Raw genomic sequence first — 27,484 nt, forward strand, 5'->3', positions numbered from 1 at the left:
TAAACAAAGCACACGGTAACACATTAAACACATGGCCCTTCTCATACTCCTAACACCGCCTTTGTTTCCTCATCATTACTAAACATCAAGACTTGAAAGGGGTATTTCTTGGAAGCAGGCTACATCTTCCGGTACGTATGGACCATTATCAATTTCACATGCAACTACAAAACAGCAAATGCTACGAAACATAATAGCATACTGCTTAGTATTAAATACGCAAATATTAACTGTTAACACGCATACATAAGCTCCACAACATCAGAACCGCGTTAATTGCTGAGTGCCCTATATTTTACTTGCAAAAAACGGCTTCTGCGGGACGATTCATAATAACGATAACAACTGAATGTACACAATTCACATAGCACCTCTTTATGTATCAATTACCCAAAATAGGACCAAAACTTTAATAATACCAACCCAGCTTTTCGAATATTTTTTAGGTAACACAAGATGTGTTATTTTTAGTAGGAACAAAACAGGCATCAAAAGCAAAACCATGCCGCTAAAAACCATCACATATTTCACGGCTCATATAAATAAATACATGAAGATAACTACACCGCTATTCATACTCAAAGAATTAACATTGATTTAAATGCGCAGATAATGAAAAGGAGTAATTATTAAACATACTTACATTATTTCGAAATAATAACCTTTAGTCAACACATGTGCTTCCGGAAGAATATCAAGCTCTGATTTTAACGATCACGTGTACATTTCTCTTGCAAGAAGTAATGGCAAGCTGCAACAGATGGTGCTTGCTTCCACATTCCTTTCTCGGGCGACTACACGAAGACCGCCAAGTCCCAAATCGCGCAATCCCTCGAGGCCACTCAAGCCCCTGTGCCAGACATTGCGTTTGTACGAACCCAATGGTGCCAGCCGCGGGCATACTGCCAAAATCAAGCTTTCCACGAATAAAAAAAGCAATTTATGATAGTAGTGAAAGCTTTGAAAACGCTTAAAACTGATATTTCAATAATGCACCATGATTTAATCTTTCGAATAGATTTGTTGCATCTATGAGATATTTTCACTTTTTAATCAAATTGTTACGAAGCTCAGTTACTTTTTACTATATCAAGAAACGCCAATTTGATTTTAATCAACATTTTGTTCCCTTTCATCCTCTTTCTTCCTCTAAATCAGCAGAAAATATTCTTCATCTTGATTTTATACTTGTCGCACTTAGCTTCTTTCGATAGAAATGGGAAATCCGACTGAAACCATAACCTAATTCTGGGAAAGAGAAATTTACGTAAAATGCAAAGATACTCTATAAACCATAATTGGTAAAAGGAAAATATAATTGACTCGTGTGAATTGCTGTCAAGAGAAAAGAAACGCAGTGACCAGTTCTAGTACAAATACCACTAGCGCTGCTAAAACACCGGAAACTATCAGAGGAATTCCATGATCACACATTCATGGTCTTTCACGGAAACGCATGACGTTCGAAATTGTGGCGCGTGTTCGTATTTGGATATTAAGTATTTTGACTATTAATTATGAATTGTTTGTCAATATTATCGCATTATTGAGCGACACCTAAGTGTTTTTGTTAGCTAAAAGATCCATAAAAACTTAGTGTTGATGGAAGTGGTGTTTAAAGTGGGATTAATAAGGATAAAAACAAAAATCATTGTTTGGGGGAAAAATCACCATGAATAACTGTTATTTTGTCGGAAGAATTTTTAGAGCATCATATCCTATGCTATGTAAAAGATTCTCTTCTCAAATGTTCGTGCCTTCCTGTCTTAACGTTTTACCAAAACTTATCGTGGAACCATTATTATTATTAAGTGCCGTAGTTCTTCACAACTAATAATCCTCGTAATACATTTTTTTACCTCAAGTTTAACTTTGATCTGTATTACTTGTCATCAAAATTATCGTCAATTTTCAGCCAAAGTATCAAGGGGAGAGATTTCTTGGATGTGAATGATTTTACTGCTGATGAATTGAAGTTCATCATTTGGACTGCTCTTGATTTGAAATCTCGCTACAAGAACAGCCAAACACACGTAAATAAAAGCTGATTAGCTATTTTTTCTTAGATTTTCGAATTTATTCTAACCTTTTTAATTATTTTAGGGCATGTGTGAAACGAATGGTTTGTTGATGAGCTCCCTACTATGTGAATGTTCGGTGAAGACGCAACTAAATATAGAAAAAGCATCTCAAGTATTGGGTTTGAGAAACTGCAATATAGTCGACAAAAAATGGGAATTAGCTCAATGTGTAGATGAAACGGGACGGTATGTTTCAATGATTAGTTGATTATTATTGAATTCAATTAGTTGTCATGTATATATATATAAAAGTTTGGCTTTGATGTCACCCAAATGACCATTTATGCTAAGGTAGTCTTCATTTATATTGGTTTTCTGGTTAGGTTCCCAACTTATGTGAGTTTTCACATTCCTTTTCATGTGGCCGAAGCTTGTTGTCAATCATGCCTCAAGTTGTTCTAGCCTCATCTTCGAAACAAGGGTCACTGAGGGAATTGGCAGCAGGTGCATCAGTTCCAGTCATCAATATGGGATCCCCAGATGCAAACCCACTCAGTGCCATGGCTCATGCAATGACAATTTTAACCTGCTTAAGCCATTTAGAACGTATAAGGATTGCATGGGTTGGTCCCAGTGACAGTGCAGTACTTGCCTCACTCCTGCTCATGATGCCCAAGTTTAGAACTCATCTTCATATGGCCACTGAGGTGATTGTATTTTAGGAATACATAGTTTGTGCTTAAATTTTCAGCATTGTGATTTTATAAACTGATATACAAGTGGACCATATGTCCCTAAAATCAATTTTAAGTTTCCTAAATTCAAAGGGAAAACTTCTTCATCAATACCTACCACCTCAGAAGAAATTTAGGTGTAATGTACGACTTGCTTTGAGTCACTTAAAAAACTTTGAAAACTTATGATCTTTTCTGCACAAAAGCCTCTTACTATTGACACAAATTTCCTAACTTGCGAGTGGATGTCATCTCGAATTAACTATAATATTTTTAAGGAGAGGAAAAAACCATTTTAATTCATTGTGGTCAGTAAAACAGAAGTGTGTCAAGTTTCATGAAAGACCCATCTCTGTAGGTCTTTGGTTATATGCTTGACTTTTTAACTGTTAGATGTGGAATTACTTGGTGATTGTGTTGGAAAACAAATAAGTTTAGTAATTCTTTGTTAAAACTTTTGCAGGTGCCCGTCTTGTTAAATAAAAACTTTTGGGCCATGTCACCACGTCAATTTTTGGGTGGCCCCAACGTTTCCCAACCAATGCTGGTCACTTTCTCAAGGGATTCAAAATCCTTTGAGAAAGCAAAAGCAGCATCGGTATTGGTCCAGATATGTTGGGGCCACCCAAAAAATTGAAGTGGCGACATAGCCCAAAAGTTTTTATTTAACAAAATAATTTTAATTCCAGAAGTACCTCCCTATTTCTTGCTTTCTATGCACATATATAATTAGAGCTCTGCCATTATACAATATAAAGTTTGGTCCAACAGAAATTTTACATCGATACATATTATTCTTGAAGATCAGGTTATGGTGGTGACTAGAGTATTGGATTCCATCTTAATGGGACCACCTTCAAATCCCACTGGTGGCGGAAGCTTGCACAGACTGGCCTAATAATTGCATTGCTTGGTAAGGGGACTTAAAGTATAGTACTCAATCAGTTGGATGGTTTGATGAACCACGGTCCTTAAAGCCCCTTTTGTTGAGAGAAAGTTAATACCAACTAGAGCCCTGCAAAACGCCTCCCAGACTTGCCAACTTACACATGGCTGGCAGTGGAATCAAATGTATACACATGAGACTCAAGTTAACCAATTGAGGTTGTGCCTAACCTGCCACTCGCCTCGAGTCAACAGTCGACTGCCAAGTATGAATGGATTTGGGTGACTTGGCAGACAGCTAGTTGGCCGTTCTCCTAAAAATTTGCTTTGCTCACATTCATGACTAGGAGGAACATTTTAGGAGCTGCAAAAAGTGAGGCTTTCTGTCTCAGGTGGCTGGTCGAGTATGAGTGCCCTGGAAAATTCACTGTTGAGCATAGATGTACTGTCATGCTGTTTTCCAATTATTATACCAGAGTGCAAGCTCTTAGCCCATTCCTTCGACAAAAAAATGGAATCGGAAATCACTCGCCTGCAGTCAATCGATTGTGGCCAAGTATGGAATCTGGCTCTAATTTTTAATATGTAATAATCCGGCGAATTTTGTTGGGCTCTAATGACAACACTGGGTTTCTATCTGCCCTTCCTTGCATAAGGTGCAAATGAAAAAGTTTTAATGGAGACCAAGGGTTCCACCTCAGCAATCATGTAACCCAGTGATTGCGTGCATCCACCAATCACATTTGGCTTGAAACCTGGGCAATCGTATGTGAGCCTAGTTGTTCAATCCCTGCATCAGACTGCCCTGAAGACAATGAGCAATGCACTCTTCAAATATTGGCGACGATGCAGTTTGTAACTCAAGTGGAAGCCTGAGAAACATTATGTGTTCACCTACACCTCTTCATATATTCCTGCTACATATTTATTATTATTTCATAGCCAGTGACAACTAAATGAAAATTTCTTTCCATATTATCTATGTGGTTCTCAAGAAATTTGTGGGCCTCTTCAATTCAAGGTCATGGATTTGGAGAGCATTCTGAGAACCCAATTGGTATGAGCCATTCCATAATATTCTATCAACATCCTGTCAAAAGTTGACTTCCTTACAAAAGAGATGAGTTTTCTTAGCTTCCAAATTTCATCCCTTATATTCATTCAACTGAAACATTACCTTCTCCATATTTGCAAGTCTTTGCAAGGTGTTTGTGTTTGCAAGATACCAAGAAGTGCACTCGGACATCTGATGAGTGAGCGGAAATCTGCGGACAGATTTCACAGAGGCTTAGGACATGCAGCAGATATCATGATTAGACTGTGTTATGAAAATTTATTTGAGTGGATATTGAGTATTAGCGGGCCCATACATTTTTGAATGCATGTGTGTACTTATTTTTAGAAATGATTTATACTGGTCATGATCTCTTCCAGAATTGCAATACCCCCGCAAATCTTGAGAAAGCCTTGAAATTGGCAGCATCATACCGGAGTGAAATTCATCATTCAATTTCACCAGAGGATGCTACGTACAGAGCTGATGCCCTTATCACAACATCTCATACTTTTAATGACCTGCGGATCACGAAAAAGGTATGCCAAATCACAGTGGCATAGCGTCTGGACCCCCCCGCCCAAATTTAAAAACAGAATTTCTTTCCTTCATTTACATAATCAAATGGCAAATTAAAAAAAATATTTATGTTACAAATGAAATTGTTTCATTATTAAAAGAGTAAAAATTAGTTTGAAACCCGTCTTAGTACCCTGTTATAAAAAAATTTTCCACCCTGATTTTGGACCCTGCCCCTCTCTCTCTCCCCCCCCCCCCCCCCTATACATATACATACAATAGAAATTTTTGTCAACACGAGTCACAGCTTGCAATTTATAATCAAGGATTGTTGCATACCATGGATACATTGGATGAAGCAGATAACCAACGCCAATTCATAAGCTGTGATGATGAAAATGTCCTTTTTGGCAGTGTTACTGGCAATTTATGTGTGTGTGATGGCTTATAAACCATGCAGAACCTTAAACCTAACCTAGCATTCATTGTGCAGCCTTTTTTCCTGGGACATTGAAAAGAGATTTTGGCCCCTATATCTTTGAACATGGAGATCTTATTTTTTGATGTCGTGAGCATGTGAGCAAGGGTGCCGACTTACAAAAAATATTTGGGGGGCCCAAACCGGGGAACTTGCCCCGGTAAATTTTATAAGTAGTGAATTTTAAGTTTTTAAGCATTTTAGAAGAGTCATATGATCAACATTAGAACCCTGATCACTCGAATCTCGATATCTGGACACTCAGGGGAAAATCGACAAGCCTTACACATTCTTTCCTCATATCTGTAACGAATTTTTGGGGGGGCTCGGGCCCCCTCAGGCCTCATGGAGTCGGAGCCACTGCATGTGAGTCGCTTGAATATGACTCAAACATCTTTTGTGGAAATAGTGCGAAATCATTTCTATTTACATTACCCCCAAAATATTTCCCCCTTTCTGCATGGGATTTTCAGAATGGAGGAGCAGATTTTATGCAAAATGTGCCTCAGCTATAAAATATGGCCATGATATTTTACTGGTTTCTGTATGTAAAAGTCCCTTCAAGATCTATAATCTATAAAGCATTAAGTATTGACTTGGTGCCATACCGCTAACCTGTTAAGGGGTTTTTGGTTGTTGTAAATCCAAAGCTGAAAACAGGTTTTCAATCTAGATGGACTTGAAGTTCGATTAATGAAAACATTGAGGTTGTTATTTAAACTTAACAAAAAAATGACCGCATATCTTGATAAAACATTATGGAGTCTCAAAAAGATGAGGTGGACCATTGAAACTAACATGTCATTTCCTCATGCTCTACTTGATGAAGGTTAAGAATGGTTAAACCTCAAAATTTGAACTGCCACCCTCACTCAGCTTGGTCCATGAGAAAATTTCATGGAATATAAGTGATTGAACGAAGTACGGCCGTTAAACAGTTGAAAGATAATTAATTCCTCAGGGTCGTACTCTTTGGTGAGCAGAGGGGGTTGGGAAGTTACAATGCTAACAAGGGGAGTGATAAACAGAAAGAAGATAAAACACTAAAAGATCAAACAAACGTGCAGCTCAGTCTGTGTGAGTGTGTGTGTGTGTCCTTCGTGGACATTTGTTCCTTGGAGCAAATCCGCGAGGTACGTGAGTGAGTGCATGTTTTTCTTAATTTTATAATTTTGTCTATTTCCTGTGTGTGAGTGGGCCACTGTCGTAAACGAGAGCTTCACAAACCTGTTAGAGTGAGTGCGTGTGTCCTATGCGGACATTTGTTCGTTGGAGCAAATCCACTAGGTGTGTGACTGAGCTGCGCGTTTGTTTAATCTTTTAGTGTTTTATCTTCTTTCCGTTTATTATTCCCCTTGTTAGCATTGTAACTTCCCACCCCCCTCTGCCCATCAAAGAGTATGGCCCTGGGGAATTAATTTTCTTTCTATTCAAATTTCATGGAGTTTATTATTCAGAAAAGATCCTGGCCATCTTAAGCTGTAGCTATGAATTTATAAATAATAATGTTGTTTATGTATTAGTTTTTAAAAACAAGATTTCTTTGGAATGCTGAGTCTATATTCCATTGCATTCTATGTTACTTATGTACTTATGTTTGAATTTTCACTTTTCATTTATAAATCCCAAGAGTTAAAATACATTTCTTAAAACTTTCATTTTAAAAATGTACCTATTTTTTTACCACTATAAGGGTACCTACTTATAGTTCTTACATACTTATGGAAAGCTTGAAAAAAAAACTTTGAAACAAGAGCATACAAACTAGACCGCTAACTGACGAGATGAGCATTCTATTAGTGGCTGTAAAATACTTTTTTTCTTTCATTTTGTCACAGAGTAACACTAATCCTACGCTACGAGTCCTAATTTATGATTTTGTTTTCAAAGATGAGAATTTTAAAAGAATTCCATTATGTTAAATAACAGTTATTGGATACACAAAATAAGGAGAGCTCCATGCAGATATTTAAACTTATATTTTTTCATGCTTAATAACCTAAGCATAGTGGAATTTTTATTTAACGTAAGCAAGGCTGTAGCGATGGGGTAATGGAATTCAAGCCTCCGTTCAAAATTTTGCGGAGGCAAGGCCCTTTACGTACTACCTCTAACTGAACGCTCCCCACAAATATTCCCCTCCCAAAATTAACCACCGTGACCATTTTTTTGCCAACGCCATGACCTAGGTTTATTTAAATATTTTTAAGGGGCGAAAAATCCAGAGGAAAAATCATTCGCCTTGACCGGGATTCAAACCCGGATCCCTCGATTTCCGGCCGAGTGCTTTAGCCAGTTAAGCTACCGAGGCGTCATTCTCCCCTGTGGAAATTTATGGACTATACCGGACAAGGTGGTATGGACTGCTGAGCATATGATGCGACTAGCAGTCCAGGTCGTGCGCATGGCGCCACAGCTGGAGGGCAAAGCCCGAACTTTGAACACTAGAGGTGTTCGCTCTGGACTTATTAAAGTGTACCGGGACTAGCCACGGTGATAACTTTTTACGGAGTCACCCGCAATGCACAAATAGGGCGAAAAATCCACAGAGGAAAAATCATTCGCCTTGACCGCGTTCGAATCCCGGTCAAGGCGAATGATTTTTCCTCTGTGGATTTTTCGCACTATTTGTGCATTGCGGGTGACTCCGTAAAAAGTTATCACCGTGGCTGGTCCCGGTACACTTCAATAATATTTTTAAGGTGATTTAAAAGAGATTTTTTTTCACTATTAACAAAAGAATGACGTATGTAGGTCCAGGGCCGGATTTACCGTAATGCAAAATAAGCACGTGCCTAGAGGCATAGCAGTCCAAGGGCCTTCTGTTAGCCAACCGGCAATGATCTATACTGGAGGTGCCTCGAAGGGCACCGCCGTGACCATGCTTATTGTGTGGGTTCCGTCTGCCTGCAGGTGCCCTATTTGCTAGGCTTTATGTGCTAAGTTAGGATTATAGCAGAACTTGAACTGCGATGCCATAATTGATGAATTTGCCGAAAAGAAGACAAGAAGGAAACTTTTGAAGTAGTTCTCGTTGTGCTTGAGGCAGGCCCCATTATGTCTTCATTCATGCTTTTAATCTGCACTTTAATTTCTCTAGAAGATATTGAAGGAAGATATGCAGTTGGCCGTATTTTTATTTCAGAGGTTTTGTTCAATGGAAAATGTAGCTCGTACCACTGCTCTTCATACGTTTTAAAATTAGTTAATTTATACTATGTTGGTGCTACCGCAGTTCATTAAGTTACAGCTGTACGCAGTGTTTTTATTTTTGAAGTTGCTCTTCTTTTTTGTTGTACAAATTAAGGCTAGACAATATTTTTTTGAAACAGTATTCAATAAGTGTTTTAGTTGCATAAAAGTTTGTTTCATATGGTTTTACTCCAAGCTGTTTTTAAAAATTTAATTGTCTATCTGACAAATATTTCTCGGGTTTGCATCCAGGTTAAAGCTTTTTTGCAAACCCGAGAAATATTTGTCAGAAGTATTCACCAGGAAAAACTTAAATCGTTTATTAATTGTCTATGTTTTCCCTGCGTAAAAATTCAAGCATAAACTTATGTTGTCAGCCATATATCTGTTTACTCCTTTTTTCGAACCTTACCTCATGCGAGTGACTATGCCTTATCATAAAAATCGGAGAGGGGGGGGGGGCTCAATGGAGAGGTGCCTGTAGCGTAACTTTGGGTAAATCCGGCCCTGTGTAGGTCATTGACTTTTATTATGATTCTAAGCAATGACGAACTTCATGTCAGTTTTTTTTTATTTTATTTTATAAGGCATTTATATTCTAGTGTCGACATTTATTGATGTTTTTCCTATTCTCAGAAAAAATTGTCATGCAATAATTATAATGCTAATCCTATAGGACTTTTTATGAACTCTTTATAGAAAATAAAACGAAAATCCCACTCTATTTTGTTATCAGTCGATGAAGATTAATTAAAAGAGCGTATTTTGGAATTTTCACGAAAGATTTTCAAGGTTATTACCAGAAGGTTAAAGGTTACCAGTTCTCTCACTGGGACTAAATCGATTTTTTCTTCTGATAATCAACGATAAGACCTGCTTTTTTGGCTATCGAATCCATCATTTCCAACCTTAGTTGGCGCATTAATATTCGGGATAATCGTTGGGTCCTAATCATAGAGCCATGGCCCATAATTATGCATAATCATCTGTTCCTAGTCGTCTGGAAATTTTAATCCTATACTAAAGCTACGAATGTTCGCTGTACAAGCCGTGTTTGCGGCGCTTGCCATTATTTTCTGAGACGAAATTATTTTCGTATTTAAAGGAAAAAATTTAATGCCTGCGGAGGAGTGTATCAATAATTGGTGGTCGGCTTTAAATTTTCTTATTCAGTCGCTCAAGCGAAAAAACGCGTCTCGTTTTTTTCCGAGAAAAATATGTATTTTAAAGTCAAGTAATTAAATGACGCAATATATTACTTATATCGGCTTGCTAGCTTCCCATTCTGAAAGACTTTTAAAATGTATTGCAATTTTTTAACTTTAATTTTTCAATATTGAGCTTGGAATATTGTGTCTTCATTAACAATAATTTACGATTTTTTTAGGCATTGCGAGTTTTTATGTTGTAGCAATGGCTGGGGTAAAATTTTATTGTGGCATATTATTATTTTGCGTAAAAAGAGAGTGAATAGTAGGATATTCAATGATTTGGTGGCCAGAAAATTGGTGATAAAAACCCGCTCGAGAGACTGCTTTTATTTGACGTGTTAAAAAGGGTCTGTTTAGTTAATAAACCTTATGAGGGTCATCTCCACCATCATTAGTCAACAATCCTAAGATCCGTTTGACGCATCTCCCCATTCCGCTCCGCTATCCTCTAGCCTTTTCATAGCGATGTATTTCTTCTCTTTTGCATCCTTTAAAATCTGTCCTATGTAACTCATTCCAGGCCGTCCCTTGCCCTTCTTCCATTCCACCTGTCCTCCTACGATTGGTCACCATCATTCCTAATATCAATGGCGCATTCCATCCCCCTCACCCCGCCTGTATATCGTATAGATTATTAAAATACCCCCAAATCTTTATCGCCCCCTATTTTTTCTTCGGCGTAAAAGCCACATACGTCCCCCTTGTGGGTTGACCAGTATTAGAGATGAGATATCTCTTGGAATGAAAACTTATATGCAAAATATATCAACATCAGGATAGATGCGTTGCGAAAACAAAACATTGGTCTCGGGGTCAAACCGAAAATTGCTGACGTAAAATAAAAAAGTTTTCCCGAATTGCGAATTAAGGCATTTGCATTGGTTTAACAGAAGCTAGTGTCATCATCATCATTTAAAAAATCCGAAGAAAGGTTTGACGCAGCTCACCACTCTGCTCATATGTCAGCTAACCTAGTTTTATTTCTCTTTTACACCCTCAATAACCTGCTCTATTTAACTCGTTCTTGGCCTTCCTTTGCCATTATTTCCCATCCACAGTTTCGCCGAAGCTCTGACGACATCGAAGACGCCAAAGCTCTGACGTCAACTGTGCCTTAATCGCCGCCTCACAACGAAAGACCCTCGAGTCTCACCTCCATATTTCGTTCCAATTTGGCTAGGTGATAGGAAATGGATACCCATGAGGTGTAGTTTTTGGTTCAGTTGCCAACGCTCAATACTTTTCAAGATATTAGCGACGGAAAGTAACATATAGACGCCTAATTTATGCAACCCGCAGCACACCTACCGGTCCTTTCGCTCTGTTGCTAGGACGAAGAACACCGAAGCACACGAGTGCGGATTATGAAAAAGAGGGACAAAAGTCAGATGTTTTGCGGATTACTTTGAAAATTCCATCCATCGTGTTCTTTTGGTGTACTATTTGCATTTCTGTTAGTTTTACGTAAAACACTATAATTGTGGGAGATATTGTGGAACTATGATTTATTTATTTATTGACTCATTTTAACGCTGACTGCAAAGACAAACGTTCGTTATGGTTAATTATTTGATGTTATGTATAGAATGATGTATAGAAAGTTTTTTACTAGGAGCATACTTAAGGAAGAACTTACTGCTTTATCATTGCGAATTTTTGAGGATATTTATATCCGCACAGTGGCGGATATATTTATGTTGCGGGGCCGCCCGCATTGACGAACATTGCAGAACCACAAATGTAACTTTTTTATATCATGAGACGGCATGCATTATACACATATATAAGGCAATGCCGCGGCATTGCCTTATATATGTGTATAATCAGTTTAAATAAAACTTTCTTAAACTTAGTGACTTGATTTTTTTAATTATAGTTAAAGTAAAGATAGCTCAAGATATCTATTGCGGCCCCCTTGAGTGTTTCTGTCCGCAGTAGTATTAACTATTGGTGTTTTACCTTTTAAGGTAGGTTTACATGGAAAATTTTGTAAATCTTTTGTAAATAAAATATTGCTTTACATATCATTGTCTTCAGCATCCTATTCTTATAGAATTTTACACCAAGTCTCTCAGCAAGACCCGAAATCGAAATTCACGAAAAGTATTCAATTGAAGGAGGGGAAAGATATGGTACGACGTAAATAAAAACTTTCGCGTTCTCTCATAAGTTTCAAGTGAAAAAATTCTCGAGTTTCCGCCCACTTTTCATGAGTTTGTGACTTCATTCAAGTTCCCGTACATTAACTCGTTCAGGGATAAAATTTCATCAAGGGAAGTTATCTATCCCTATAGCGTAGAAAACAATGAACCACGCGAGAGTAATACGCAAGGCCAAGGGGTAGCTGAGAACCGGTTACCCGCTCGGAATAAGTTCGTTACGTCATCAAATGATCTGATTGTGAGAAAGGGTGAAGGGTGTCTATTTTTCATCGTGAAGTAGGCGACGCACATAAGCACGGAAAACTATTGGTTAGTTTTCCAAACTCTTCCGCAGTCGGCAATAATAAAAAAATGGTGAATGAGCTCATTATCCACCCACGAGTTGTAGATTCATAAGCGCCTCCTTTGCTGACGTAATTATGTTCCTGGTATCATTGCAGTTGAATTCGTTTACCGCTCGCGAATAAATAAAATGTTCCTTTTGTTAAAGTTTGTGACCATCTAACCTCACGGTCCTTGCCCTCGCAATTGTGCAAAACCGTATGGCCTCTTATCTTCTGGGATAATAATAGGTATCCAAAAACATTCATCTTTTTAAATATATCGAAGAAAATTTATTTATTTCTCAAGCATTGAAGCTAGTGAGCATTCACTCGAGCTGTTGGATTTAAGAAAATATTGAATAACTTTGGTGTGCCTGTCACCGATTTAGACCCTCCCCCATTTTGGATAAAAATGGATATGTACGCACTTACGCATGGGTTGGCCATGACTTACGCCATTGAATGCCGGTGGACTCTCTTAAAAAATCCTAGATTCGCCCCGAGGTTTTTATAATTTAGCTAGTCGTTTCTATAAATAGCTGACCTTCAAATAACAACATCCCTTTAACTATCACGTTTTGAAATACAAGATATAAAAATTGAGAAACAAGATTTGTTGGCAACTCCTGGTAACTAAATTTGTTGGCGTTTCCCAGCAGTTTTGTTCAGACGTCCTCAACTGCAATGGACGAATAGTTGAAATTTCTTTCATGCATGTTGAACATGCAACTTGTTGAACTAGGAATAAATCTGACCAATAGAATCCTTTTTTACGAGGCAGAAGTTTCCCTATCGTGGACGTATTGTAGATGAGAGAATGTCAAAGCATAGGTTTTGTGTCATCTGATTGAAAAATCACTTTTAAAGTTAACACAAATGTTGAAGCGTATCAAGAAAAGGTCAGCGAGCAAAAGTCAACTCTTCCATGTGGTTGTGATACATTGCCAATAATAAAAGAAAGAGTTACTACTGAGAAGGTTTCCGCATGACCTTTTCTGACTTGACTGATAAGGTTTCTAGCGTAATATTCCATGTAGATCTAATATACTCCTAAAACGTGATGAACCATGCGTATTTTCATGCTGAAAGTTGTCGTTTTCAATACTGTGCAATATGAACGCTACAATTATTTCTTTTTCTCATAGATGGTGGATGAAGCATCTCTCAAATGGATTTTCCTCCACGACCTTCCACGCACCCGGAATGAAGTAACGGATGACGTATTTCATCATAAAAAGAACTCTCTCGTCTGGGAATCCGCAGAAAATCACGCTTGGATCTTGATGGTAATTCGCGCCTGTCGACGGAGCGTGTATGAGTCTGTATGTATGCCAAATCTTAGATTTAAATGTTTCACTCATTGCATCTTTCTATTTTTAGGCGGTGCTTGTGAATGTGCTTACGGATTATGCACCAACAATCCCCCCTCCCAAGTTTACTGAGGAGTAGATCGAAATGAATAGAATAGCACTTCTTTGTAAATATTTTAAAATAAATTGCTATATTTCCGGCCGAATGTGTAAGTTATTTTTTTCCTGGAAGGTGTATGGTAAAACTGATAATATCTGTACGGGCAAAAAGAAGACACGTCCTTCCGGTCGTTGGGAGATAAACCACCGTCTCGCCGTCCCTCACACATGACTTAGGTCCTTTTCCCCCATTCTTGAACGGAGACCGAAAAGAATTAAAGGAATTACGGCGCCGGGTTGCGTTGCGAGGGTTTTTTATTCTTCAAAGTGGAGCTGGCAAAGAGAATACCGCCCCGTCGTCACGGCAATCAAGACGGTAGGACTTGCGTGGCATTGGTCGGAGTCAGCCAGCCCCGGCCCAGCCCTTCCCTTACCTGAGTCACGGCCGTAGGTAGGCGGTTCGTCCGGAGCGCCAGTTCGGTGAGCAAGGGTCATTGACTGTGAAGGGGGAGGGTGAGGAGGTGTGAGCGGCGGGGGAATGAGGAAGATTCCTTCCTATCCCATAAATGCTGTTTCGGTGTACCGTAAGGCGTCAGTCTCGTGTGTCGCTCTCGCCGGTTGAAGACCTGTTGGGCTTGCTCCGTGTCGTGGAACGCAGTTCCCGGAGGCCTCCCAAACGGGTGGAAGTTTCATCATCACCGATCGGACTGACGCCTCTTTGTGCGGATCGTGGTGTTTTTTTGTGCTCGTGTGCTCACATCGATTCCCGAACGGGATAACAGTGGAGGTGACAATGGGGGGTGCCGTGATTTGGTTGACCTTGACCTTATTGGTCTCGAGGACTCGATTGTCTGAGTGTGCCGCGGCCATGGAGGAACCGAACCCTTTGGCTGACATGGCCAGGGCTTTCTTGCAGGACTCTCTGAGTGGCAAGAGCGAGGGGGGACAAAATCTGGGCGAAGCCCTCATCGGGCAGATCGGCAACATGCTGTCAAATTCCGGGGGATCCAATTCCGGCGGCGGTGCCGACCTCCTTTCCGGAATCGGGAGCATGCTGGCGGCCTCGGCGTCCTCCGGTAAGGGTAGCGGAGGCGGTATCGACCCGGAGACGATAGGGAATTTTGTGGACATGTTGGCGGGAGCCGCAGGAGGTGGTGGCGGAGGTGGAGGTGGTGGTAGCGGCGGTCTGGACATGGAATCCCTGGTGGGTCTCGCCTCCAGCGTTATGGCCGGACAGCAGGGAGGCGGCGGACAGGGTGGAGCAGGGCTCCTGAATCTACTGCCCATCCTGCTCCAGTCTGCGGGGGGCAAGGACGCCGATGGGCGCGGGACGAGGTCGCAGAGGTCCGTGGGGGGTGAGGCCGGGGAGGAGGAACAGCAGAGTCCGTGGTCAATGCTGCTCCCGCCCTTGCTTGCTACGTTGAGGGAACAATGGGACAACCTGTGGAAGACGGACGGTGTCCGGAAGCTACTTAAGGAGAGTGGCCTTGGGGCCACACTGTCCATCTTCCTGGACTCGGATGGGCGGTTCGATTCAGACCGCGTGATGGCTTCCTTGGAGAACGCCCCCTTCCGCCGGAGGTGGGTGCGGGGTGCGGCGTCGTTCGTCGCCAGATGGACTGTCCAAGCGGCCAAGCCCGATTGGCGCAAAAGGATCGTGAAGACTGCCACGGGGGCGGCGACCGCCTTCCTCCAAAGTGCACACGTGGGTATACCATACATTTGATGAAGTCATTCGTACTCAGCCCGTACGATATTGCGGGCGACTGTTGGTAGTGTACCTGACAAAATCGTAATGTGTATGTTCTAACCCTAACTACGGTGAGGTTTTTCGTAGCCAATACATAATTATATAACATTGATACAATTATTGAGGGCTAGGGAAATAGTTTATTCAATTCACAATTGGCTAAAAATTTATTAGACCGTAAACTGGTTATAGTCTCTCCCATAATTTTGTCATAATTATTTTCTGTAATAGTTTTAAATCTTATTCACTATAGCCAACGTCCGATTATGTTTAAAGGCAAAACATGGCGTAGGTATATATTTAAAAAGTTCTTACACATGCACCACAATAGAGCTAGATTTTTTGTATTTAATAGTTCAATGAAATGTTACAGGAGTAAACCTCTTTTGTTCACATAAATTATACCTGCAGAAAGCATATAACAGTCTAAAATTTGATGTTCAATTTGAAATGTGCTGTGTATTTATCTGCAGCTGCAAGTGTATTTATCTAGTTCGAAATTTTCTTTACCTCGCTTTAAAATAGTTATTTCCTTAGATTAAAGCCTTTTCCAAGACGAAGTTCGCGGACCAAAAAAAAATTCATTAGAAGTTCCTCTGAGAATTCTCAAGGAATTTCTATAGAAAAATTGAAGCACTCAAAGAATTCTTTCAAGCTCCATCGATATCTAGAGAAAGTACTCGTCTCTTTTAATTGCATTTTTTTCAAATGTAGAAATGATTTAAAGAGCAAAATATCTCCATAGGCCTCCGTAGAATTCTTAAATGTTCAGTATGTTCTGAGCAAATTGATGAGACATAGTTCTTTCTTTATGCCGTTCCAATTAAAACTACAATTAACAATGGACATAACATGTAGAATAGTATTAAATCTTTCAGGCACTACTTAAAAATCATATTTATGTTATGCAAATTTTGACGTGGAAAATAGTTAAATTCTTAGGATTCAGAAGCGAAATTGGTGTGACGGGCTTCTAGTCGAACTTTATTCTCAAATAATATCATTAAAACCTTGGGCCTTTTAAGCGAATAAAACTATGTGTTTATCCTATTCATTAATGACAACAATATATAAAAAATGGTAATCGTTTTGATTTTCTTAGCTGTCGTTTATATGACCAATGTTAAGACTAGCAGTAATAGATTATAAACTGTTGAAAGATGGAAAGTTAAATAAAATCGAGATGCATTTCAACATAATGAACGAGTTTAAAAGTAAAATGGAAGTAGTATTGATCAAAAGGTAAACGTTGAATGATCCAACATTCTAAATTGTTTATAAATTACTGTATTTTAATTACTAATTAGCGATGACGATTAAAAATGGGAAGTAATGGCATTAGATTTAATGACCTTGACGTAATGAAGGATTAAGAGTAACTGCTGCTTTTTCAGAAGTTATTTACGGATTTCATCATTTTTTTAGTCAATTCAATAGAAAATCATTATTTCAGTATTTCGACAAAATAATAATTATATCAGTTTTTGCACCCGATAACTTACAGGAAATAGTCGTAATATCATGTTCCCTTGTCAAAATTAGATTACCGTATGAAATACATAACTATGAAACGTATCTTATTCTTTTTAACTTCATTACCGTGCGAATTTTCGCACTTCATCCTATTGTTGGCGTTAGGATTTCGCTCTGGTGCCATTTTCAACTCTGCCACACTACACTGCGGAATCCGACCCTTGAGCTCGGAGTCCTGCTTTCGGAATTTACTCTATTGCCGCCTGATGAAATCCTTACCAGGATGTCGACGAGGATACGGGAAGGCGTCACCTCAGCGAGACGTATTACCCCAAAACTTTCTCTTCCATGACTGAGGAGGTAGACACGGACCCGAGAGGCTGGATCATTTTTCCGTCCCTCAGAGATATAGTTTCAGCCAGGGGCGCAGCTAGGAATTGAAGTTGGGGGTTTTTGGGGGGGGGGGTTTAAGTGCAACTAATACCGGGGTATTAATAAATAATACCCACCAGGATAAGCGGCAGGTGCGAGATTAATAAATTGGGGAATTTTAGGATAAATGGTTCAAAATGGTGAGTTTGACGGATTTCTGAGGGATATTTTATTAATCCTTAAACTATTCTATAAATAATATCAATGCAATTAAGTAAAATGGATTAAACTTAAAAATTTCTCTGAGCTCAGGGGGGGGGAGTTTATCCCCCAAACCCCCCCTCGCTGCGCCACTGGCTTCAGCAGTAGGATTTAAACGACCAAAAGAATGATCGCTCGATCCATCATTTTCTTAACCTAATCTCCGATACGAATTTAGTGCAAGGCGAGGAAGATTTTCGATCTATTTTAAAGCGCAAACACTGAGATAAGTCTGACTACACTTATCTCAGTATTTGCGCTTTAAAGTATGAAAAACAAACGGGACATCCTCACTTCTTCCCTGGAATCTACTGTGCCCCTGCATTGAGCATCTGCCCGCAATCTGTCAGGAAACACCGAAACTAAGGGGGGGGGGGGGTTGCGCAGTCTATACCCTAACTTTAATTAGTTTTTCAGAGCCAGAATACTATCAAAATCCATTTCCGGGCATGCGATTTCCTAAAATTTTCCGGGGAACGACCCCCGAATCCTCTGGTAAGGGGGGCCCCATCATGAGCCATCGCAGAGGCTCCCCATCACCCCAGACCGCCCCTGTGTCTAGCCGTAAGAGCTCACCGCATCTTCGTAATTTACGTAACAATTTGCGAAAATAATGCTTTCTACTAAGTCATATACGAATGATAATAACCTATCGAACTATTTATATATTAATATGCACCTGTTGTTTTATTTATTATGTTTGGATTAATGCATATTTGGCGAAAGAAAGCGGGAGATAACGATTTTCGCCTAAAACATTGCTTATTCCGTGTATATTAAATCCATCGGATCTCAATAAACCAGCTAACCATTGCATTTTCCTTTGCTGAGATGAAAGAGTGAAAAGTGATAATCGAGAACATGACGGTGTTAACTTCCTGATGATGCATGTTCGCGGCCTAGCATTCCCGTCCCGCTTGTCCCCTCTAATTAGTAAATCACTCCTCCATGCCTTCTGGAAAAGTAAAAGGGTAAACATTTTCCGGCCCAGCTCTGCTCCTCGCCGTAGGTCAAGGACCTCGGCATTTAGAAGCAATGTTTGAACTCGAGGATGATTAAGCAAGAATAAGTATCATAGCAATCATGGTGAAGTTTTCAAAGATGATGGGATCGTTCAATTTTTAAAAAATGTCGATTGTGATGGAGTTAAAAGAATAAATAGACCTGAATATTTTCGTTTCTCGATCCGTAGCCTACGTCTAGAGCTACAAATGCACGGCCCAAAATAGTTAACGATGTCATGAAGTCACGCCAAGCCGGTGACAGCTTCTCCCGTACCATAGCATCGACCGCATGTCGTTCGTTGTTTATACAATTGTGAGCGATTCTTTTCGTCAGTGAGCTGTTCTCCTGGAGCGAGTTAATAAACCTTAACTTTCATGACGTCAACAACTAATAGAAAGGGGGGCTGTAACTTATTGTGATTTTTTATTACCTTTTTCACACATTCATGAATAATTTAACCATGCTTTTGATTCGAGAATGAATCATTAGATGTAGACACATTTTCCTTACTGGCGAAGGTTTTCGTGGCTTTAGGATATAATTAAGGCTGGAAAATTTATGCTTCTTCCACGGTCCGCTCAGTCTCACCGACACGATGCGTCAGTGGTTAATGGGACTTAAGAAAGGCGATAGTGTGCATTAATATTCATATGACGGTGAATCATCGGTGAATTTAATGGGATGATTGCTGTTAGATTATTGATTATGGTTTACTGATGATCGATGGAAATTTTGATTATCTTTCGAAGCCCAACTCAGGAATACATCTGTATTTCATCCGTCAAATTTCAACAGCTAACCTTGGTCTTCAGTTTTCTCTCCCGACGGTATCGAAATGACGCATCATATTGTCACTACTTCGGTTCTCTAAGCACTAACTTTCGCCCTGATTATTTTAAATCCCAACACCGAATGAACCCCTCCATAAGTTTCGAATTGTGCAATGCGTAGTTTTATATACATTTTTTAAAAGTTAGACACAGCGTGAGTGACAAAGGAATTCAAGTAGAAAACATTCAAATAAATTGTTTATAAAGTTGGTTTGTGAAATTATTTTTCACTGACAATATTTAGTTTAATTCGCATAAAGGTTTCTACTATTTGTTTTTTGTAATATTTTTAAATCTATGTACAGTAATTACCCTGGCCACAGGCGAGAAGACAGCCATTGAAGAAATAATGAGAATACTTGGGATTTTATCAAAATTCATTCTCTTGAGTTTACTGAAAGTCAGCCGATATTCAACTCTCAAATCTGGGTCGATATATTGCAAAAAAATAGGCAAAATTTCAATAAATGAATCGATATCAGGATAAAATGACTATTATTATTATTACCCTGTATCATTTCTTAGAAATATAAAAGAATTCTTCAACCCTCCAGCAGCGAATAATGAGAATTTTGGTCATTATTGGGATCACCTGTAGCTTAAGAAATCCGCCAGAGTGCAAGTATGTTCTGAAGTACTTTAAAAAAATACCTATCAGGATATTATCAAATTTTAAGGCCTGGAAGCATACGTGAATTTAGAGGGGCCATTCGATAAAATTACTCGATATTTATTGCCTGCGATATAAAAAACTCTTGATATATGGATTCATTTCAAAGGGTCGATAATGAGTCGGCCTTTTTCTGGGGCACTAGGGTCCAGAATAAATTTACGTTTAGAGGACGAAGAGAGTTCTCGAACTGCCGAAGGTTTGTTGGCTCTAAAATTAGAGATTCAATTATCATATTTTCAATTCCGGAAAATGTTTTCACTCGCGGTCAGTGCCCTAGAGATTACCTTCAAATATTTCAGTCGAACTCAAGATGCAAATACGGAGTGGTCAGCATTTTGGAATTCAATCTCAATTCAAACTCAAAATCAATTCGCCAATACTGGATGACGCAGAGCGTGACTGCTTTCCTTGGAATCGTCCAGGAAAGCACGACCAAACCTGAATTGGAGAATATTACGTTTTTCCTCCGAACTAAGGAGGTAATTTCTTTTCTGTACTTAAACTATTTTTAGAATGTATTAACTTAAAAGGCACTGCATTTATATTGGAAAATCTAAAGAAAGCTATTCTAGGTCACGCTGGCGTGAAAGGGTTAAGGAAATATCTCTCGCTGCCTCATCAAAAATATTTATCACAGCGTTATCCATTTTATATCACAGATTTCGATCTGAGATATGTGAGTAAATTTAGAATGAATAAAATCAATGTTCATCTTTTAGGACCGCAAATATGGAGTTCTAAAATTTGGTTCTATTTTCAAGGTGAACTATAACACACTAACTAAAATATCTTTCATTAAAATATGTTCTCGTTTTCATAGACCACTGTGAATATCGCTTGATTATATGTACAAAAAAATTTGGGAACCGAAGAAGCATACTAGCCTGAAAAATAGTGAATAATATTTTGACAAAGCGAGGAAACCTGGGAAAAAATATGTATCTACTTAAATCAAGTGGTTATAACTAAGAAAATGTCGTTAGTAAGATCTTTGATGGATTACTATTCATCCGATGAAAATCGCTCATGATATGGTGGAGTAAGGAAAATGGTAATTTGCGTTTGCAAAACGTGGCTCCTTCCAAACTTTTCTGGCTATCAATCTCTTTTGATCTGAAGGAACAAATTGATTGTGGAACGCTTTGAAGTGAATATAGGATTTTTTATCGGTTTCCTTTCCTACTTTGACTCAAAGAGTCAATTACTCATAAAAAGAGCACGTACAACATACGTAATAAATGTTATCGTAATCAAGTATCTACATCCTAGATGTAAAAGATAACATGGGAAATTCCTGAAAATCGATAATATATGAAAAGACCGTAGTATACCAAAAAATAGCGGTGACTTTGAAATTGGTGACAGAACTTGATATTTTGGGAAAGTTTTCTGAGGATTCATTGAAAAAATAGTTACTACGAGACGACAGGAATTCCGACCTGTGTAACGGTTCTTTAATTTCAAATTTCAATCTTTAAATAAATCCATGTTGTCCAGAAGGTGAAGGAGATTTTATCTACTCTATGCTATGCAGGTTCTAAAGAGAATTTGAAGGCATGTGCTGGACACCTCGAGAACCAGTTGAAAATAGGATAATTTCTCTTCCTTTCCGAATTTATTTTGTGATAAGCCAGTGGAGGCATTGATATAAAATTTTCCGGGGCTAGGGTCTCAAGTCACTTAGTACGGATATTCGAATAAAAATAGTCCATAAATTAAAACAATAGTCATGAATTTTCTCACGCTAACTTAATCGGACTATATTAGCCAACTGATAAGGTAATGTATTCTCCGCCAAGCCGCCGCCTAACGAAATTCAATTATGCAGCCATAGTTATCGATTGTCCGCGGTAAAATGATTGCATACGCCGCTACGCAATTTACCAAATTATTATTATCAATCATAGGTGAATTTAGAGGGGGCAAAGGGGCTCGTGTCCCCCCGCCCACCAGACGCTTAAAATATAGACAAAATTTTCAATACGGTAATCATTATGTTCGTTTTATTTTTTGTCTTACGGAGTCTCAATCATTCAAATTCTGGATCCACCCTTGTTCTCAATCATTCTATTATTCTCAGCCAATTAGTTTTGGTTTTCCAAATCATTTGGCCCATGGAAGACACATGCTTTCTCAGAGCCATTCCACATTATATCCACGAAAGCTCGGAGGTTCAATGAATATGAACCAGCTAAAAGGGTTATCATCGGGTCTTGTTGAATCGCCTTTCAGCCTTGACTGAGGAGCGTGACGTTCGGACGCGCCCTAAATACGAGTAACAATGGGCGGCCCTAAGTGAGGGACAGCGGCCTACTCCGACGTAAGTATGATTGGGAAAAACTAATTGCAGACTTCATGGGAAATGAATTTTACTTAGAAATGAATTATTAATGCCCAAGAAGTCGCTAGTTATGACCTCAAGACCACCTGCCTTGTCATGGATACCGACTACATTAAACGGTAGCAAAAACATGATGAATGAGAGAAAACAGTTGGTAAAAACAAATTTTTAGATAATTTTTGCTGTCAATAAGGGGGCACGACCCGGTAGGGTAAACCAATGGCTCAGCAGGCCGCAATATAACAAATAGATTGATGACTAAAGGCTAATTCCTTCACTTCGTATGCTTTAAACGTTCATTTTAAAAATGTGGTGTGACAATTTTCAGCGAACGGTTATTTAAGGAATATTTCAATCTCAATAATGATTACAAATGTAATTGATGAAGCACTAAGCAAATGGTTACTTTCAATCGAGATGATAACTTATTCGGAAAATATTCTAATTTACATCATAGCTTTCATGGAAAGTAATTCGCAAAAATGTATTCATTTTATTACTACTATCAATTTTCTTTTACTATAATTCTTTCTACAAATCGCAAAAGAATTTAACTCGTGGTATTTTTGTAATTATTCATCCTTGAATCAAAACAGCTGTTAGATAGTTACAGTTTCCGCAATTTAACGGATTTAACTCGACGAGTTTTGTTACGACGTAGCCTCAAACCCTTAGAACCAGGGGCGGATACAGCATCAAATTTGGGGAGGGGGGTCGTGACCTGGATCCAAGGAATATGGAATACCCCCGCGAGAGAGGGGCGTTCCCCCGTGTAAAAATTTTTAAATACCCATTTTTTACGTATTTTCGAGCCTAAAATTTATTATTTTGTCTTAAAAAATTGATGGAATTGAACAATTTTAGATAAAAAAACTAGTAAACAAATTAAAAATTGATGGCATTAAACAATTTTGATTGAAAAACTGTAAAACTAATAAAAATTTCGAAAAAAAATAAATTTTAGGGGGAGCCACAACCCCTATGATACCCTCTGAATCCGCCAAAGCCCGTAAGACGTCATTCTGGTTCTGGCTGCCGCTGTGTGAGGCCACCTTGGTGCGAGGTTATGAGCGCCGCTACGATGCAGGCTGCTATCAGGTAGCATAGTACCCAGCTAGCAGGTAGCGGTTGGCTGAAATACTGATTATAAATACCCTATCAAACGAAGGAAACTTTCCGACCTTAGGCAGTTTTAATAGGTGATTATTAAGAGATGTTTCCCTGAGCTCTGTGCCACATTCATGCATTGGTAATCTCAAACGATCTAAAACTCCTGACTACTGGTATAGCATCTGGGCCCCTGTGACGCCACGTGGTGTGGCATCGCATGGCCGCCAATCAAATGAGGTTAAAATTGACCATTAAAATTCCTCTAACCTGGGACTTCTGAAACCAAATACTTTGTCTAATCTGAATACACTAGCGGTGGGTAACGAATCGCAATCAATGCCTAACGTTTTTATTGATGAAGGAAACTAACCTATTGAAGAGTTAAAATGTAATCAATAATTTTAAATTCCCCTCTCTCTCATTACAGGTTCTCGGTGAGGATTCCTTCGACCCGACTAATCTGCCGATTGAGGAAACCATCGCCAGGGTGATCAACGTCGGCGCGCGGCGGTTTTTGGGAATCCAGCATTTGGATTCTGGCATCTACATCAAGCCAGCCATCGCTTACATCAGGAACTTCTTCGAGGGGGAGATTTCGGCCAGCGGCAAGAAGGTGCAAGGATTGGGAGCCACGATAAGCGCAATGCTGGACGCTCTCGCCAAACTCAAACCAAGACAGGTGGGTGCACCACTCCGCTGATTTCTACGCCTTCAAGAACATCAGGATGTCCTTTAATCAAATTGAAATCACTTCAATGTAGCACACTATTTCGATGCTTTGCAAACCAGAGGATTTTTTTTGTCAGCGTCTCAGCATCGTTAAATATTCTTTCGTTCATTTTTGTCTCGGGTTGTGGCTACGAAACACGCGCATAACGCTGAATAAATACACTTGCGGGCCTGAAGGGGGTGGACGAATCTAGGTTTATATTACATGTAATAATATAAATGGGGAAACTTGAGAATTCAAACGCAATAAGAAAAGATATGCATTCTATTTTACAACTGAATTGAAAAAAGACTAAACTTTACCGGAAGCCTAAAAGCGCTACCCTACAGGAAATACGGGGAAAACTGTAAGAAGATACATTATTTAAAGGTTTTTTTAGAAAAAATTTGAAATGGTTAAAACGAGCTCCAGAATAGCATATGATTTTTTTTCGCTAAAAGGTCTTGAGGATTTTAGTTTGAGTCGACCAACTGCATATAAATTTTGATAAAAATCTGAGAGGCCATGGCGATGATCAATAAACTGAATTGAGATGGAATATGTCTTCTATTTGAAAAAAAATACTCGAAAATATTGAATCGAAGATTTAGGGACATATTTTAGTGCTGGAAGGATGTCAAATCCCTAAAATACTGATAATAATTGCTCGAAGTGAGATAGTGTGTTCATTCACCTCAAGCAAATATTTTACGAATATTATGAGAGTTATTTTTGGAGGAGCGTCATTTGTTATTTTAAAATGATAATGGAACCATATTCCACTCTACACGGTATACATGATAAAAGGAGAGGGTGAAATAAAAACATTATGATAATTCCTTCTACTATAAAAAGCAATATATTCTATCACTCTACGGGCAGCGAACGAAGATTTCAATGAATCAATCCGCAAAAAAGTAAGAATCCCTCAAAATCATCTCTTTAAAATACAAAATAAATGGTGTGCGAACACGAAAAGCCAAACTGGGAGCCCTCTGGGGTCAGTCCACTGGAAAAAAGTTGTCCAAAAAGGGTAAGAGTTGCGTGATAGCGGAGGAGGGAGCGGAAGGGGTCGATAAAACGTCGACGGGGGGTCTAAGTACAGAGAGATAATTCGGCCGAAAAGCCGTCGAGCGATTAAAGGCAGCCCCTTGCCTCTTGGAAAATAGACTCTTTCACCTTGATGTGTTGTAAATGGAAGGAATTTTTATTTTTCTATGGTCCTTGAAGCTATAGTATAATTTATATTTTATTTTAATACCCGTAATCCTAATTCAATGGCCAATTCATTGTTACAAATCCACGAGTTTTAGTCATGCACCAAAATCCTGTCAACGCCATGAATATTGTAGAATGGTATAAAATCTATGGTCAACAAGAATGTCGATTTCATTCAGCATACTAGTCAAGGATCTATTTGGAAAAGATGTCACAGAGAAATTTGTCCCTAAGTTAAGTTCCCAGTCTAAATATGTCTCGTGTTAGAGATAGTGTAAATCGTGTAGGTGATAGCTTCGGCATTGGCCTTTCAGACGCGAAACGATGAAAAGCTATTGAGAAAAGGGGTTGTAAATGTGCAGCTATTTATTTATTGTTCCTAACCAATGCGCCCAATTTCAGTCAGATAATGATGCGATTAATTGAAGCTAATAAAAACAGAAATGAAAACTCGTAAAAATACTCCTTTTGGGTGAAGCGATAGGATATGAAAATAGATACATGAAAAAGATTGTTAGTGCGTTGACTGGAAAAATTGTGGTGGTACGGTCCAATGGTCAACGAAATGGAATGATTGGTTGTTTTGATTTGAGAAATACAGTCAATAACACTAATTTGTAAGAAATCCATTCTGTATCTGGAATTCTGTATCTTTTGATTTGTTTGTGGCTAAGATTCCCATACTTTACTTTACGGAGGAGTGAAAGTAATATTGCTTGTGATATTGGAATTTCTTCTAGCTACTATTAAAGAATCCGTATGGTGGGGATAAATAGCCTACATGTAGAAAAAATTACATTAAAGGACTTGGACATAGTGTGTCCACGCATTCGCGGAAAATGCTGTGTCAACACCACGTAAATTTAAGATAACCCTGCTCGTCTGTATCTACCTTTACCTGTATTTACAAGCATCGAGTTACCCGTAAAACCCATGAAATATCAGTACTACCAGAAAGTCGCGATAGATAGATGGTTTTTCAACATATCCAAATACATCAATCGATACGTATGTTTAAAAATGTTTTTTAGGACTTATAGAAAACTCATAAATTTCTTCAATATTGACTATTACTTACAGTGATGGTTCATTGTTTTTGGGCACTGATGTTCAGCCAAGTGAACTGTCCATTTCGTACGAAAACAAAGATTTGATCAGTGACAAAACTAATGTAAAAGTCGGAAAAGTGTGTATTCAATACTCCTCTATCCTGATTAAAAGTATTTGCTTCATAAGGGTGGATTTTATCTTTCAAGTGTAAATTTATACTATTCATTGCAATGTAAATCAATCAACAAGGGTATGCACCGACGTTCACGCGTCTGTTGTTATCTCCCCAAGGGCGTACTCAGAATCAAAACTAGGGGAAGGGGGGGCAAGTCATGGTTGTTCAAATTGTAGGTAAGGTTTAAGCATGGAAAAGGTGAATGAAATCAACATTTTAAGGAAACTGTAACAGATCTTTATTAGTTTTTCAAATCATTTGCTTGAAAAAGTATTATTTTCCTTAAAGTCATTTGCGATTTTTGTTTCAAGGGGGGGAGGGGCAGCTGCCACCTTCTGCCCCTCGCTGGGTACGCCCATGTATCTCCAACCTAGCATCTGCGAGGAGATCCGTTGCTAACTCTACGAAGAACTAAAAGGAAATGCGATAGAGCACATGATGAATTGTAAATGGAAATAACCGTGTAATGTATGGAGGTAAAGCACCCTCCTATATCCTAACGGTCTAAGTTCCTCGAGGGTGATCTGCG

At 38.9% G+C, this 27,484-nt stretch overlaps 3 protein-coding genes across 11 annotated transcripts in view; 2 read left to right on the forward strand and 1 right to left on the reverse strand.

Moving 5' to 3' along the window:
• The window catches only part of LOC124154201 (serine/arginine repetitive matrix protein 2), a 109,963-nt gene that overhangs the window by 39,152 nt on the left and 43,327 nt on the right, over positions 1-27,484 (reverse strand). The window contains exon 1 of one of the 5 annotated variants that reach the window (XM_046527781.1): positions 644-822. The exons of 1 other annotated variant lie outside the window; for it this stretch is intronic. The gene's annotated coding sequence lies outside the window, so the exon portion shown is untranslated. Of the gene's footprint in view, positions 1-47; positions 111-423; positions 549-643; positions 823-27,484 lie in introns of those variants that run through there. 3 more of the 5 variants (XM_046527777.1, XM_046527778.1, XM_046527779.1) reach the window with 3 other exon arrangements.
• On the forward strand, positions 43-14,091 carry LOC124154207 (ornithine transcarbamylase, mitochondrial-like). Of its 5 annotated transcripts, none has more exons than XM_046527791.1 (7): positions 43-131; positions 1,916-2,033; positions 2,104-2,267; positions 2,452-2,728; positions 5,075-5,233; positions 13,725-13,865; positions 13,960-14,091. In XM_046527791.1, exons 3-7 carry the CDS (start codon positions 2,107-2,109, stop codon positions 14,026-14,028), a joined length of 807 nt encoding a protein of 268 aa, XP_046383747.1. In that variant the 5' UTR covers positions 43-131; positions 1,916-2,033; positions 2,104-2,106; the 3' UTR covers positions 14,029-14,091. The 5 variants fall into 5 exon arrangements, with proteins under 5 accessions (XP_046383747.1, XP_046383749.1, XP_046383744.1 ...); XM_046527788.1 differs by lacking the exon at positions 43-131 and adding an exon at positions 1,487-1,749; XM_046527792.1 differs by lacking the exon at positions 43-131 and adding an exon at positions 1,660-1,842.
• LOC124154202 overlaps positions 14,161-27,484 on the forward strand; it is a 29,621-nt gene continuing 16,297 nt past the window's right edge. The window contains exons 1-2 of the mRNA XM_046527782.1: positions 14,161-15,693; positions 24,231-24,482. Coding sequence (XP_046383738.1) covers positions 14,782-15,693; positions 24,231-24,482 — 1,164 coding nt within the window. The 5' untranslated portion in view covers positions 14,161-14,781. The remainder of the gene's footprint in view (positions 15,694-24,230; positions 24,483-27,484) is intronic.

Source organism: Ischnura elegans, chromosome 2 (genome assembly GCF_921293095.1).
Source record: "Ischnura elegans chromosome 2, ioIscEleg1.1, whole genome shotgun sequence".
NCBI classification, from domain to species: Eukaryota; Metazoa; Arthropoda; class Insecta; order Odonata; family Coenagrionidae; genus Ischnura; species Ischnura elegans.

What these genes read in the sequence shown, in the direction of transcription:
- LOC124154207 (XM_046527788.1), top strand. Translation starts at nt 1,673, where the DNA reads ATGAATAACTGTTATTTTGTCGGAAGAATTTTTAGAGCATCATATCCT. An exon ending in ACAAGAACAGCCAAACACAC is followed by an intron (nt 2,034 to 2,103) that starts GTAAATAAAAGC and finishes TAATTATTTTAG; the next exon opens with GGCATGTGTGAAACGAATGG. An exon ending in ATCTTCATATGGCCACTGAG is followed by an intron (nt 2,729 to 5,074) that starts GTGATTGTATTT and finishes GATCTCTTCCAG; the next exon opens with AATTGCAATACCCCCGCAAA.